General features: G+C 49.6%; 1 protein-coding gene across 1 annotated transcript; it reads right to left on the minus strand.

Annotated features, from left to right (window-relative positions):
- Window positions 1-2,936: 2,936 nt before the first annotated feature.
- On the minus strand, window positions 2,937-13,277 carry LOC142663734 (uncharacterized). The gene is made up of 2 exons (XM_075842552.1): window positions 13,099-13,277; window positions 2,937-8,157 (listed from the first exon to the last, which is right to left on the minus strand). Exon 2 carries the CDS (start codon window positions 8,063-8,065, stop codon window positions 6,902-6,904), a length of 1,164 nt encoding a protein of 387 aa, XP_075698667.1. The 5' UTR covers window positions 8,066-8,157; window positions 13,099-13,277; the 3' UTR covers window positions 2,937-6,901.
- Window positions 13,278-17,065: the final 3,788 nt, after the last annotated feature.

Raw genomic sequence — 17,065 nt, forward strand, 5'->3', positions numbered from 1 at the left:
AAGGTGGAAAACCCCTTTCAGTCCTCTCTAAAAACAAAACCAATTAAAATATTCCTGGGAAAGATGCTTACACGTTTCAAACCACTAGAGTTCTTAATCATCGCTGGCTTCCCACAGCTTCAAGTTCAACCATTATAACCAGATACACCCTATACCATGTGACTTACTATAGGTGGAGTTGACATTAACCCCATATATACTTCACAATACACAAGTATATGCAGACTAAATTGTCATTATTAGTTTTCAAAACCTATTCATTAGTCTTTATATAACCACCACTTCACATAACGTGTAAATTCAGATGGCCATTCTTGTTTTAGTTCATAAATATTAAAATGTTGTGTTTCTATTGCACACGCTTCATAATCCCCAGTGGGAAATGCTTCATGTGTAAGGTAATAGAAGTGTCAGACCCGTGGTGCTGAAGGACAGCAAATCTAGCACCTAGTGTTGAAGCTTATAAGGAATTTCACGAGAGGTGCTGAAAACCGCTCATATGATGCTCTGTGAATTTAATCTCCCAAAACGAATATATCACAATACAAGTTTGTGTATATGTATAGGAGGCTTAAAACTAGGTGAGGTACAGCTTCACTCTGCTACAAGGGTGAGGTTGTGGAAGACTGTTGCGTGTCACAGGTCCACCAGGGCACAGAAACCAGACACAAAGTAGTTATACTGCATCAGAAAGGTCTCTCCCAGGCAAAGATTTGAAAGAAGACTGGGGTTTCGAGATGTTGTTCAAGCTCTTTGAAGCACAAAGAAATGGACAACGTTGAGGACTGTAGACACAGTGGTCGGCCAAGGAAACTTCGTGCAGCAGATCAGACACATCATGCTTGCTTCCCTTCGAAATGGGAAGATGTCCAGCAGTGCCATCAGCTCAGAACTGGGGAAAAAAAAAACGGTGGGACCCAGGTACACCCATCTACTGTTCTGAGACGTCTGGCCAGAAGTGGTCTTCATGGAAGAATTGCGGCCAAAAAGACATAATTTAGATGTGGAAACCAGGCCAAGCCACTCAACCATGCATGAAAACATAGGAACTGGGGTGCAGAAAGATGGCATCAGGTGCTCTGGACTGAGGAGTCAAATGTGAAATATTTGGCTGTAACAGAAGGCAGTTTGTTTGGTGAAGGGCTGGAGAGCGGTACAATAATGAGGGTCTGCAGGAAACAGTGAAGCATGGTGGAGGGTGGTCCTGGAGAGCGGTACAATAATGAGGGTCTGCAGGAAACAGTGAAGCACGGTGGAGGGTCCTGGAGAGCGGTACAATAATGAGGGTCTGCAGGAAACAATGAAGCACGGTGGAGGGTCCTGGAGAGCGGTACAATGATGAGGGTCTGCAGGAAACAGTGAAGCACGGTGGAGGGTCCTGGAGAGCGGTACAATAATGAGGGTCTGCAGGGAACAGTGAAGCACGGTGGAGGGTCCTGGAGAGCGGTACAATAATGAGGGTCTGCAGGAAACAGTGAAGCACGGTGGAGGGTCCTGGAGAGCGGTACAATAATGAGGGTCTGCAGGAAACCGTGAAGCACGGTGGAGGGTCCTGGAGAGTGGTACAATAATGAGGGTCTGCAGGAAACAGTGAAGCACGGTGGAGGGTCCTGGAGAGCGGTACAATAATGAGGGTCTGCAGGGAACAGTGAAGCACGGTGGAGGGTCCTGGAGAGCGGTACAATAATGAGGGTCTGCAGGGAACAGTGAAGCACGGTGGAGGGTCCTGGAGAGCGGTACAATAATGAGGGTCTGCAGGGAACCGTGAAGCATGGTGGAGGGTCCTGGAGAGCGGTACAATAATGAGGGTCTGCAGGGAACCGTGAAGCATGGGGGCGTTTACTTGTAAGTTTGGGGCTGCATTTCAGCAAATGGAGTTGGGGATTTGGTCAGGATTAATGGTGTCATTAATGCTGGGAAATACAGGCAGATACTTCTCTATCATGTAATACCACCAGGGAGGCGTCTGAAATGCAATCAATCGATAAAAAAACACCAATTAACACTTGTATTTGTGAAAGCATTGTTACTTTGCAGCATTTTCCCACAACTGCCTTAACCTTTTGCACAGCACGCGCGTGTGTGTGTGTGTGTGTGTGTGTGTGTGTGTGTGTAATATATATATTAGTACTGTGCAAAAGTTTTATTCGGTTGTGGAAGAATGTGGCAAAGTAACAATGCTTTCCCAAATAGAAGTGTTACGTTTTTATCAATTTATGTAACCCTTAATGGGATAAAAACTAGTAATATCGGCGTTAGGGAGATTTACATGGGACTACATAAATACACGTTACAGGTGTGAGAACCACATCTGAAAAAACCTATGGTGAAGCCAAGTTTTCCTAAATTACAGGGGTTTTCCAGTCATAAGAAATTGATGGCCTATCCTCAGGATGGGCCATCAATCCCTCATCGGTGGGGTCTGACTCCCGGCTGCAATAGTGTTGGCGAATCACAGTAAGGAGCAGGCAATGAATGAAGGGGAAGCAGCACTCGCGTGAGCACCGCAGCCGATGGGCAGGGGGTGCGGGCAGTCAGACCCCTACCAGTCAGGCATTGATAGCCTATCCTGAGTATAGGCTATCCATTTCTTTTGACTGGAAAACCCCTTCATAAACTAGGGGAAAAGGCGTTCCTCAATGTGGGCCTTCTCCTAGACACCCCTCTACATCCTTGATGTAAGATACAATTGTATACGTGTATGAAATGTAATGAAGAGGTTGTGATTGGTTGCGGGTCATTACAATATTGTGCTAACAACACAGCGTTGTGTTCTTGTTTCTTTGCTACTTTTTACCAAGTAGATTTTCACAAAGCAATGTTCAGACATTATTCAAAAAGCATGTGACGTTCTGGATCAAACTTTTCTGCTATTGTTGGATACGGTGAGCCCGGGCGAGGTCTGTGCGCTGATCACTAAAAACGCTGGACACCGGTGAGCTGGAACTTTTTACTTTATTGCACAACGTAATAGCACTTTTATTAAGAAATTAAATACGCACAAATATTATATGAAAAAGCGAGAGTGACACCAAATTATTTGAAGTGGACTTGTCCTAGGACGTACAAGTTGAACTGTTTTACTGTCTGGAATAGCGCTGCCTCCCTAATCTCCCCCCCCCCCCACCAGAGATATGGTCTATTATTGTGTTGGCTCCTTACATGCTATTTTGCTGTTAGCCAAAAGGGAGTGATCTATCCTCCAGCTGCCTCACTCTGACTGGTCAGCATCAAAGTCAGGAAAGCTAGCTCCACCCTGTTGACTAGCTACAGCAAACTATCATCTAGGAAGCCAAGACAACAGTGGGCTATATCTCTAGAGCAGGGGGTCCTGGGAAAAAAAGAAAAACCACAATGGAATCAGGGAGACGGCGCTCTTGCCACTAGACCTTTGAATAGTCCATATTCTGATGGATCCCATTCCGCTGTACTCTTTATCATATGTGGTGTATATATATATATTTTAAAGTGAACTTTTGCATGATCAACATCAACCGAATTACTCCATGGAGAAGAAGAGGTTAAGCATAAGTCACCACACTTGCCCTCCCGGTGACATCCACAGAATACAGGCGCGGATTCGGCACATTTGACAACCCCCTCTGATCTATCCAGGAAATACAGAGGGTTTGAGTGGTGACTGAACCTTCTGCTTAAAATTACGGGGGAGCAGGCATGGGAAGTTTAAATTCCCCAATACTGCGTTACCTTATTACTTAAATAGTTCCCTTTTAAATGCACAAAAATCACATGTAAATAATTAACAGAAACAAAATATACAACATTTGCATATTTACATAGTAAAATTAAATAATGTCACAGCAGACTATAGGTCTCCCCAGGTCAGGCTTTTTAGCTCCACACTTTTTTAGCTTGGTACCAGAGTTGATCACCTATCCACAGGAGAGGTAATAATTGTCTGATCGCTGGGGAGTCCGGCCGATGCAACAGTGAGAACGTGCGTGCCCTGTGTGAATGGAGCGCTAGTGTGCGTGCCCTGTGTGAATGGAGCGCTAGTGTGCGTGCCCTGTGTGAATGGAGCGCTAGTGTGCGTGCCCTGTGTGAATGGAGCGCTAGTGTGCGTGCCCTGTGTGAATGGAGCGCTAGTGTGCGTGCCCTGTGTGAATGGAGCGCTAGTGTGCGTGCCCTGTGTGAATGGAGCGCTAGTGTGCGTGCCGTGTGAATGGAGCGCTAGTGTGCGTGCCCTGTGTGAATAGAGCGCTAGTGTGCGTGCCGTGTGAATGGAGCGCTAGTGTGCGTGCCCTGTGTGAATGGAGCGCTAGTGTGCGTGCCCTGTGTGAATGGAGCGCTAGTGTGCGTGCCCTGTGTGAATGGAGCGCTAGTGTGCGTGCCCTGTGTGAATGGAGCGCTAGTGTGCGTGCGTTGCCATCGCTCCATTCACGGTCTACGAGACTGACGGAAACAGTCGAGTACAAAGCTGGACTATCTCTATCAGTCCCAGATGGACTTATGTTTTTCAGTGTCCACCCTCAAAGTTCTTTTCTTGATACTGTTGCTTGGACTGGCACACCATTAAAGGGTTTTCCCACAACTAACATTTATCACCTATCCACAGGATAGGTAATACATGTATAATCACTAGGGGCCCCACCACTGGATCCCCCGCTGATCTCTAAAACGTGGGGTCTCGCTCCTCTTCACTGCGATCTATTGAATGGGGCAGCAGTTGCGCCGGTGTATTGCCGCTCCATTCAATGTCTATGTGGCCGACGGAAACAGCCGAATACAGAGCTCAGCTGTCTGTCATTCCCATAGACTTTAAATAGAGCAGCAGCACATGCCGACCGATGCTCCGTATAAAATCCTTCTCACTGCGATCGTGCAATTAGGAGAAGTGGGTGGAGTTGTAGAGATCGCTGATGGTCCCAGTAGTGGGGCCCCCACTGAGAACGGGGGATGCTAGAGATCATGGCGGGACCCTCCGATCATTTATCACCTACTCTGTGGTAATGGGATAGATGTTCTTAGTGGGAAAACCCCTTTAATGGGATGTCATTTCCAGCTTTGGGGCAATAGGTGTTGATACCATTTTAGAATCCCAATTGAACAGAGTTCATGGACGGGCCATACACCAGGCGATCCACAGCACAAGTTCTGCTTATGAAAAACCCAACCAGCACTTTGTAGGGTTTTCTCGTGTAATAAAACCCATCAATAATAATTTTTCCAAATTTCTACAAGTCTATATGAGAAATGTCGCATAAAAACGTACCCTACATGTAAAGAAAATCCCTCAACCTCTTCATATAGGCGTTGAAATAGGCAGGGGGGTGGTTTTCCAGTCCTCAGGATAGACCATCAATACCTAATCACGGGGGGTTCCAACTCCAAGAACCTCTGCCGATCAGCTGCTTTAAAGGGGCCGCGGACCTTCGTACGAGCGCTGCTTCCCCTTCATGTCAACCTGCTTGTACTATAACTCGCCAACACACTTGTAGCCGCGGTTCAGCCTCCTCCCATTCACGTAAATGCAACAAATCGTACGTCTTCCAAAAACGACCGGCAGACCTAGCGCTCAACGCTAAAATCCGCATCTCTGCCACTAACTTACGCTGCCCGATTCCTTTTGAGGGGTGAAAAGGAGTTTTCCGGGAATAAATTATTGATGGCTTATCCTTAGAATAGGCAAACCGCGTTTGTCAAACAATGGTGACCGATTCCCTTTAACCCCTTAATAACCAGCATTCTTAAGTTGTTTTTTTTTTCATCGCATTCGAAGTCATAACTTTTTTATTTCTCTAGCAATATAGACAGACATTTGTTTTTTGCGGAACAAGTTGTATTTTTTTACTGTATGGGGTACGCATAATACTGCATAAGGTGGGAAAAACATTCTGCCGCTGATCTTTGGTTTTTATGGCGTTCACTGCGGCATAAATGAAATGTTAACTTTACTGTGGGTGAGTACGATTACGGTGATGCCAAATTTATATATAATGTTTTACAACTCTTGCACAATAAAAAAAAAAAAAAAAAAAAAAAAACGACTTGTTTTGTGTCGCTATATTTTGAGAACTTTTTTTATATTTCCATCGACCGAGCTGTGAGGGCTTATTTTTGGCGGGATGAGTTGACATTTTCATTGGTGCCCTTTTGGTGTACATAAGATTTTTTTTTTTGATCACTTTTTATTCCAAGAGGGAAAAAAAAAAGTAAATTCCAATTCTGCCATTTGTTTTTCCCCTATTTACTTATTCAGGTGTATTATACCTGTCCGTGCCTAATAGGTATGCTAAGATGGCAGCCGTAAGGACCTTCATTACCCCCCAGTTGCCATGACAACCCATCAGCTCCTCAATCATGTCGCAGGGGGCCGATGGGGTGACAGAGGAAGCCCCCTGCCTCTGCCTAATTGGCAGCAACAGCCAAGGGGTTAAATGACCAGGATCAGAGTTCTCTGATCATGGCCATTAGAGCAGGGTGACTGCTTAATCAGACAGCCGGCACCCACAAGTCCTGTGCCCGCATCGCCACTATGACCTACAAAGTTCCCATGACGACAATGTACATCATGTGGCAGGAAGGAGATAAAGGTTTCATGATGAATATATAAAAAAAAGTTATAGATTTTATAAAACAAGCGGCTCAACTGCTCTCAAAAATTTTTTGTTTTTCCAAGAAACCGCTCCAACCTTGTCCAGGGACTGTGTCTGGTGCTGCAGCTCCACTCCATTCAGGTAAAGGAGACAGCGCTGCAATACCAGAACCAGCCCATGGACAAGAATGCTGCGGTTTTTGAAAAATGAAAACCTTTTTTTAAGATCCTGGTCATCCTTTTTAACTAGTATTTTCCATGAAAGCTTTTTCCGTCCTGAGCGCAATCAAAATAGATCGTCCTTTATGGACCAACTTCCAGTCAATCAGAACAAAAATACCGTTTCTAACCAGTGTGGATCTTCTTGTGCCTGCCAAGCGTGAACTTATCTCGAAAGCATTTCCCGCATGCTGAGCAGATGAACCCTCGCTCACCCGTGTGAGTCCTGAAATGTCTCGTCAACTTGCATTTCTCTGTAAAAGTTAAGCCACACTGAGAACATTGGAAGGGTTTCTCGCCCGTATGAGATCTCCTGTGGATGACGAGATGGGTGCTGCTCAGAAAACTTTTACCGCATTCCAAGCAAGTGTGAGGTTTCTCTCCTGTGTGGCTTCTCTGGTGAACGACAAGATTTGACTTACAACTAAAACATTTGGCACACTCGGGGCAGGAAAATGGCTTCTCTCCGGTGTGCATCCTCTGGTGGCGCGCAAGGGTGGACTTATCTCGAAAGCATTTACCACATTCAGGGCATTTAATCTGTCTCTCGCCTGTGTGAGTCCTCTGGTGTCTAACTAAATTGCCATTTTCGGAAAAACACTGTCCGCACTCGTTACACTCAAATGGCCTCTCTCCAGTGTGACGCCTTCCATGTACGACACAACGGGCCTTGCTTCGGAACAATTTACCACACTCCGAGCAGTCAAATGGCTTATCATCTGTGCAGGTACTTTGACGGTTGGCGAGATCTAGGATAGGACTGGAGGATTTTTCATTTGAACTAATAAGAAATTTGCAGATCCCATCATTTCCAAATGTTTTTTTCACGCTCTGGTGTTGATCCAGGTGGATTGTAGCAGGTGTACGGCCATTAAAGCGTTTACCTATTTTATGGCAAATAATTATAGGTTCCGTAGTATCAGGAGATTGGTCTGTGGGTGTATAAATGTATGAATCAGTCAAATGTCCATCGCCCAACACTATTTCCTCCTTAAGAGGAGATACCTGCTCGCGCCGGTTTGTATAAGAGTATCTGTCCGTTTTTGCGGGAGTCTTCTTGTATAACACGGAGTCCTTCTTAATACGAGTGGATGAATCCTCTTGTTTCTCTGCGGGTGCAGACATATTGGTATATCGGAGATTTCCTCCATGACAGGGCTCTTGTTCCTCCTCAGTATGAGAAGGCTGTCGTATACGATCGGGGGGTGTAATTGTATTAGTGTCGGTGATATTTTCTTCACCAGATAATACCAAGCCCTGTGTTTCTTTTCTCACGCGTTCTTTCTCCATGTCACTGGATTTTCCTGTTAGCCGACATTTTCAGGCCCGATCAAATCAGAAGATGAAGTCCTGTCTTGCGTATTCATCATCGAAGGACAAATCTACAAGAAGCACAAACACAATTACTGTATACAAGACACATTGCACCAGAAGACTGACCCAGAATTTAAAGCATGAGAGGAAACATTTTTTTTTTTTTTTTACTGTTCATGTCCTATGGGTAATTCAAAGGCGATACAGTGGTACCAGTGCCCAACAATGCCAGCCACAGAACTCCAATATAGTGCTCTAATACAATGCCGGCCAGTGCCTTTTGTACAATGTTTGCCACAGTACCCCAATACAAAGCCAACCACAATGCCCTCCAATACGACAGCCAGTGCCCCAAAACCAGGCACAATGCCCTAATACAATGCCAGCCACAGAACCCCAATACAAAGCCCTAGTACAATATCCCAATACAATGCCAGTGCCCCAAAAATAGGCACAGTGCCCCAATCCAATGCCAGCCACAGAACCCCAATACAAAGCCCTAGTACAATGCCAGCCACAATGCCCCAATACAATGCCAGCCACAGTGATCCAGTATATGGGCAGGTATAGTGCGCTCGCCCTCCCCTGAACTCACTAGATATCAGAGGTGTGGAGAGTCCGGGAATAATGATGATGAATCTTGCGGCACCTCCGTTATCTGCTCACTGAACAGTCTCAGATTTTTACAGAATTCTGTGTGTAAGACGTGAGCAGATAACAGAGAATCTTTGCACGTAGCACAGGGCATGCGGCTTCCATAACACTGCACGGACCGGTCAGATCCCGGCGCTCCGTCTCCTCCTTCATGCTGCATTCTGACCATTACACGCGACACTAGATTACAGCACAGTTTTTAGGACAAAAAGTGAATGAAGTGGATCCGGCCTCGCAGCACCTCATGCTGGCTCGTTACTTCTGGAGCGGCTCCTAGACCTGGCTAAGATTCAGAGGCGAGTGACTGTATGACCGTAGGGATCAGAGGCCTAGAGGCACAGTTTGGAAACGTAGCAGATTTCCTGCATTTGAACTAATCTCATCCACACGTTGTGTAAACGCCCGCCGAAAAAACGCACGACTTGCCGAGTTTTGTTTTTTTTCATCTGCAGCATGTCCGTTTATGCTGCGCTATCGCGGCTCTTCTGTCGCGGGTTGAATTCAATGGGGAGGTGAAATTGGCGACAAATAGCAAAGGTTGAGATTTTTGTGACGGAAAATCTGCGATTCCCACCGAAAAAAGAAAACAAAGCAAATCACAAGAAAATAAACTTATACTTACCCCGTTCTCCATAGTCATGGCGGGGCGTCCACGCCGGCCTCCTGCGATGACATTTCATCTAATAACAGGCCGCAGCAGTCACATGGGATGAAACGTCATGTTAGGAGGCCGGGCTGCACAGACAATAGGGGGACGCGTCTCCATGACTACGGAGTATGGGGTAAGTATACGTTTTGTATTTTTATATTTTTAAACCGTGGCTTAACATTCCGCCAAAAAAACTGCACCACAATTTGGTGGTTTTTCAGGGGGGGAATTCCCACCGGGTTCCAGGGCGGATACACTGTTTACTTTTATGCAGCGTATCTGCCCTGTGTGAACACGGCCATGAGATAATGTGACGAGGAGTCAGTACTCTGGTGTCAGTCAATCAATGGCTGCCTCGGCCTCCCACTATGAACAATAGAAAAGGTGGAGCGCACGCTGGCCACTGCAAGGACTGCTGACATACAGTGCCAATATAACAAACAACAATGCTAAAGTAAATGACACAAACACTGCCCACAAAACACAGCCCGTATACCACCCCACGCTGCCCGTATACCATCACCACACATACCACCCCCGCACACTGCCCGTACACCATCACCACACATATACCACCCCCGCACGCTGCCCGTATACCATCACCACACATATACCACCCCCGCACGCACACCATCACCACACATATACCACCCCCGCACGCTGCCCGTACACCATCACCACACATATACCACCCCCGCACGCTGCCCGTACACCATCACCACACATATACCACCCCCGCACGCTGCCCGTACACCATCACCACACATATACCACCCCCGCACGCTGCCCGTATACCATCACCACACATATACCACCCCCGCACGCTGCCCGTATACCATCACCACACATATACCACCCCCGCACGCTGCCAATACCATCACCACACATATACCACCCCCGCACGCCGCCCGTATACCATCACCACACATATACCACCCCCGCACGCTGCCCGTATACCATCACCACACATATACCACCCCCGCACGCTGCCCGTATACCATCACCACACATATACCACCCCACGCTGCCCGTATACCATCACCACACATATACCACCCCCGCACGCTGCCCGTATACCATCACCACACATATACCATCCCCGCACGCTGCCCGTACACCATCACCACACATATACCACCCCCGCACGCTGCCCGTACACCATCACCACACATATACCACCCCCGCACGCTGCCCGTACACCATCACCACACATATACCACCCCCGCACGCTGCCCGTACACCATCACCACACATATACCACCCCCGCACGCTGCCCGTATACCATCACCACACATATACCACCCCCGCACGCTGCCCGTATACCATCACCACACATATACCACCCCCGCACGCTGCCCGTATACCATCACCACACATATACCACCCCCGCACGCTGCCCGTATACCATCACCACACATATACCACCCCCGCACGCTGCCCGTACACCATCACCACACATATACCACCCCCGCACGCTGCCCGTACACCATCACCACACATATACCACCCCCGCACGCTGCCCGTACACCATCACCACACATATACCACCCCCGCACGCTGCCCGTATACCATCACCACACATATACCACCCCCGCACGCTGCCCGTATACCATCACCACACATATACCACCCCCGCACGCTGCCCGTATACCATCACCACACATATACCACCCCCGCACGCTGCCCGTATACCATCACCACACATATACCACCCCCGCACGCTGCCCGTATACCATCACCACACATATACCACCCCCGCACGCTGCCCGTATACCATCACCACACATATACCACCCCCGCACGCTGCCCGTATACCATCACCACACATATACCACCCCCGCACGCTGCCCGTATACCATCACCACACATATACCACCCCACGCTGCCCGTATACCATCACCACACATATACCATCCCGGCACGCTGCCCGTATACCATCACCACACATATACCATCCCGGCACGCTGCCCGTATACCATCACCACACATATACCACCCCCGCACGCTGCCCGTATACCATCACCACACATATACCACCCCCGCACGCTGCCCGTATACCATCACCACACATATACCACCCCCGCACGCTGCCCGTATACCATCACCACACATATACCACCCCCGCACGCTGCCCGTATACCATCACCACACATATACCACCCCCGCACGCTGCCCGTATACCATCACCACACATATACCACCCCCGCACGCTGCCCGTATACCATCACCACACATATACCACCCCCGCACGCTGCCCGTATACCATCACCACACATATACCACCCCCGCACGCTGCCCGTATACCATCACCACACATATACCATCCCCGCACGCTGCCCGTACACCATCACCACATATATACCACCCCCGCACGCTGCCCGTACACCATCACCACACATATACCACCCCCGCACGCTGCCCGTACACCATCACCACACATATACCACCCCCGCACGCTGCCCGTACACCATCACCACACATATACCACCCCCGCACGCTGCCCGTATACCATCACCACACATATACCACCCCCGCACGCTGCCCGTATACCATCACCACACATATACCACCCCCGCACGCTGCCCGTATACCATCACCACACATATACCACCCCCGCACGCTGCCCGTATACCATCACCACACATATACCACCCCCGCACGCTGCCCGTATACCATCACCACACGTATACCACCCCACGCTGCCCGTATACCATCACCACACGTATACCAGCCCGGCACGCTGCCCGTATACCATCACCACACGTATACCATCCCGGCACGCTGCCCGTATACCATCACCACACGTATACCATCCCGGCACGCTGCCCGTATACCATCACCACACGTATACCATCCCCGCACGCTGCCCGTATACCACCCCACACATATACCATCCCCGCACGCTGCCCGTATACGATCACCATACATATACCATCCCGCCACGCTGCCCGTATACCATGACCACACATATACCATCCCGCCACGCTGCCCGTATACCACCCCACACATATACCATCCCCGCACGCTGCCCGTATACCATCACCACACATATACCATCCCCCCACGCTGCCCGTATACCATCACCACACATATACCATCCCCGCACGCTGCCCGTATACCATGACCACACATATACCATCCCCGCACGCTGCCCGTATACCACCCCACACATATACCATCCCCGCACGCTGCCCGTATACCATCACCACACATATACCACCCCCGCACGCTGCCCGTACACCATCACCACACATATACCACCCCCGCACGCTGCCCGTATACCACCCCACACGTATACCATCCCCGCACGCTGCCCGTATACCATCACCACACGTATACCATCCCCGCACGCTGCCCGTATACCACCCCACACATATACCATCCCCGCACGCTGCCCGTATACGATCACCATACATATACCATCCCGCCACGCTGCCCGTATACCATCACCACACATATACCATCCCCGCACGCTGCCCGTATACCATCACCACACATATACCATCCCCGTACGCTGCCCGTATACCATCACCACACATATACCATCCCCGCACGCTGCCCGTATACCATGACCACACATATACCATCCCGGCACGCTGCCCGTATACCAGCACCACACATATACCATCACCACACGTATACCACCCCACACATATACCACCCCCGCACGCTGCCCGGACTGTACACATAGCAGCAAGTGTTATACCATCATGGACCAGATTACTTCACACTGCGGGGGGGACCTCTCCCCGCTGCCTACAAGTCCCCCCTTCTTTATCCTTTGGTTACGTCCAAGACATCCGACCGTCGGAAGGAGCGCAGGTCGCATCTCCAGTACGTCATCCTCAGCCTCAGTGCACGTCACGGCTCCCACTGTCCGGTCAATCACCTTGTACCGGAAGTTATCCGCTCTGCTCCTTATCGACTTCCGGGGTCGCATTTCAGAATCGGCTGTGACTAAATTCCTGCTCCTTATCCGTGATGGGAATGGCCACCTGCACAGCATCTCACCACTGGGAAGGAACTTTTTGCCCCCTAGCGGTCAGGTCCTGAATAGAAATCGCCAATTCTACAGCTACTGTCTATTTCCCATCATCTGTAGGCACCATCGTCCCCCCCCCCCGGGGACTGGTCCCGAACTATGACCGTATTTACTGTTTCAAAGCCACGTGTCTAGATCCCATTCTCTGGTCATTTTCCAAAAGTAGCATTACCTCTTCTTATTATTTATATTTTGACCTAGATATTTATAATTTTTTAAAATTTACATTTTTAAGGTGTACAATAAAGTCAGACGATGAAACGGTAGAATACAATCTTTTTTACATTTTTACTTTTCATTTGTTCATTTTATTTTGTTGTTTGCTTCAAAAATCAATAAAAGCTGAATTATCATCACTGTGCGTCTATTGAGTGTACGGTGTGATTGGGCGCAGGGCCTGATTCACGTCACGGTTGTGCCCTGTTTATCGTGTATGTCCCGATGTGCAGAAGAATGTCCTTCTGGCCTCCGCTGGGCAGGGATACATCGGTAGACCTTTTTTTGGAGGATGGAATAACGTAGAAGACTTCGCTATTACATCCTGAGGGATCCGTATACCGTGCGGTGAACGTATTTTTACCATGAGATCCTATGTGTGGTGGATGTCACTGTGTGGCATCTATTAGAGGTATACGTTAACGTATACCTCTGTCAGCTTCCCCTGGCCAGAGCATCAGGTAGCGCTCGGCCCAGGGGAATCCCCTGATGTCACTACCCATATATGGACAGTGATGTCAGGGTCCCTAAACTACAGAGTCCCCGGCCAGAGCATCGGTAGTACTTTGGCCGAGAACTCCAGGACTGGAAGAGCCCCTGACGTCACTGTCCATCAATGGATAGTGACGTCAAGGGCTTCTCCAGGAGCAGAATCCCCGGCCAGAGCATTGGTAACGCTCAGGCCAGGGATTTCGGCATATCACTAATGACGTCACTGTCCATATGTTTAACAGTAACCTCAACAGCTGTCCTAAGCTTGTAATGCTCTGGCTGGGGACTCGGTAGTTGAAAGGCCCTGACATCACTGTCCATATATAGACCGTGATGTCAGGGGCTTCTTTAGGAACAGAATTCCCGGCCAGAGCGTTGCCGTCGCTCCGCCCGGGGATTCCAGCATCACAAAGCTCCTAATGTCACTGTCCGTATATGGACAGCGACGTCAGGAGTTGAACCCCTGGTCAGAGTGTGGGCAACGCTCTGGCCGGGGATTCCGGCATATCAAAGCTCCTCGCATCACTGTCCATGTGTTAACATTGACGTCAGGGGCTTTCCCAAGACAGGAGTCCCTGGCCAGAGCGTTTGCGATGCTCTGGCTGGGGACTCCGTAGTTGAAAGGCCCTGACATCACTGTCCATATATGGGTAGTGACATCAGGGGCTTCCCCGGACATAGCGCTTCAAGTAGCGCTGTGCCCAGGGGGTTCGAGCGACAAATCACACTGTATGCCTATAGTTCTAGGAGTCCGTAAAGGGTTGGGGGTCTGTAAATATATTATATATATATACACATTAGTGGCCACATTTGCCAGGGAAGGCAGGAAAAGGGGCGCCTGTGTTTGGTTGTGTTTTCTATGTGTTATGATGTATCTTGATGTAATGTTTATTGCTTGTCACCAGGGTTGCCAACCGTCTGTAAATTTACGGACAGTCCGCAAAATTGGGTGTTTTTTTTTTTTTCTGCCGACCGTAGCGTCCGGCAGAAAAAAAAAACACCGTCCAGGATTTTTCCTCATGCTTCGGAACTTTGCACTGCCCATGCGCTGAAATGTACATGTGCAGTGCAAAGGAAAAATAGGCTGCGGCCGGGCATATGTTCAGATTCTGCTTGACTTCTGCGGAATCTGAAAATATGTAGGCCGCTGCCGGTCACCTGACCTGTCCTCACGTCAGCGTCATGACTCCCGGGCCGTCACTGACCCCAGTCTGAAGTGGAACGCCGCCGCTGCGCCGCATGACCTCCTAGTCTCCTACGGCGAGTCACGTCAGGCAGAGCGGAGAGTGGTAGCAGTGGGCCACCGTTCTTTGCTCTGTTTGCAGTGTGGCATTAAGAGCAATAGGGGGGGGGGGGGGTTTGGCACTAAGAGCAAGGGGAAGCTGTGTGACACTATTTACAAGGGGGAAGCCGTGTGGCACTATTTACAAGGGGGGAGCTGTGTGGCACTATTTACAAGGGGAAGCTGTGTTGCACTATTTACAAGGGGGGGCTGTGTGGCACTATTTACAAGGGGGGGGAGCTGTGTGGCACTATCTACAAGGGGGGAGCTGTGTGGCACTATTTACAAGGGGAAGCTGTGTTGCACTATTTACAAGGGGGGGAGCTGTGTGGCACTATCTACAAGGGGCTGTGTGGCACTATTTACAAGGGGGGGCTGTGTGGCACTATTTACAAGGGGGAAAGCTGTGTGGCACTATCTACAAGGGTGGGCTGTGTGGCACTATCTACAAGGGGGGGCTGTGTGGCACTATCTACAAGGGGGGGCTGTGTGGCACTATTTACAAGGGGGAAAGCTGTGTGGCACTATCTACAAGGGGGGGCTGTGTGGCACTATCTACAAGGGGGAAAGCTGTGTGGCACTATCTGCAAGGGGGGGCTGTGTGGCACTATCTACAAGGGGGAAAGCTGTGTGGCACTATCTACAAGGGGGAAAGCTGTGTGGCACTATCTACAAGGGGGGTGTAATGATAGGGGTAGGGAAACGGACAAGTGAGCCCTAATCTACCCGCCACTCTGTCCCTGCCTACTTGCAACGACCCGCCCTAGGCGACGGGGTACAACTGGGCGGCGGTCCCTACGCTCAGTAAGTGCACGAGACAAAACATACAAGGGAATATAAAGCAAAGGGAAAGGGGCAGTTGCCCACGGCAACACCATGAGCAACAGAGTCGTGAACGAGCCAAGTCAAACCAGGAGTGAACGAGGTACCAAACGCAGAGCAGGAGAGTAGTCAGTAAGCCAGGGTCTGTATGGAGCAGGATCAAATAGTTAGGAGCTGTAGCTGGGCCAGGAAACCACACGGAAAGAATCACAAGCAAGGAGGAACAGGAAAGGCAGGTATAAATAGACAGAGGGCGGGAGCTAGCTGAGTCTGGCCAGGCTCCGATAGGCTCTCCCACTCCTAAGCCTGCCAGCCTGAGTGGTGGAAGCTGGAGTCAGTCTCAGAGAGATAGACTCAGTTGAAGACTGATTACCTAAGGAAGTTAATCCTGAAGCTGTGCCTGGCAGATCCTTTACAGGGGGGTTGTGTGGCACTATTTACAAGGGGGAAAGCTGTGTGGCACTATCTACAAGTGGGGGCTGTGTGGCACTATTTACAATGGCGAAAGCTGTGTGGCACTATCTACAAGGGGGGGCTGTGTGGCACTATTTACAAGGAGGAAAGCTGTGTGGCACTATCTACAAGGGGGGGCTGTGTGGCACTATTTACAAGGAGGAAAGCTGTGTGGCACTATCTACAAGGGGGGGGCTGTGTGGCACTATTTACAAGGGGGGCTGTGTGGCACTATCTACAAGGGGGAGGGCTGTGTGGCACTACAAGGGGGAAAGCTGTGTGGCACTATCTACAAGGGGGAAAGCTGTGTGGCACTATCTACAAGGGGGGGCTGTGAGGCACTATTTACAAGGCGGGCTGTCTGGC

This window comes from Rhinoderma darwinii, chromosome 11 (genome assembly GCF_050947455.1).
Source record: "Rhinoderma darwinii isolate aRhiDar2 chromosome 11, aRhiDar2.hap1, whole genome shotgun sequence".
NCBI lineage: Eukaryota > Metazoa > Chordata > Amphibia > Anura > Rhinodermatidae > Rhinoderma > Rhinoderma darwinii.

Coding starts and splice junctions, on each gene's coding strand:
- LOC142663734 (XM_075842552.1), bottom strand. CDS start 8,065: ATGGAGAAAGAACGCGTGAGAAAAGAAACACAGGGCTTGGTATTATCT.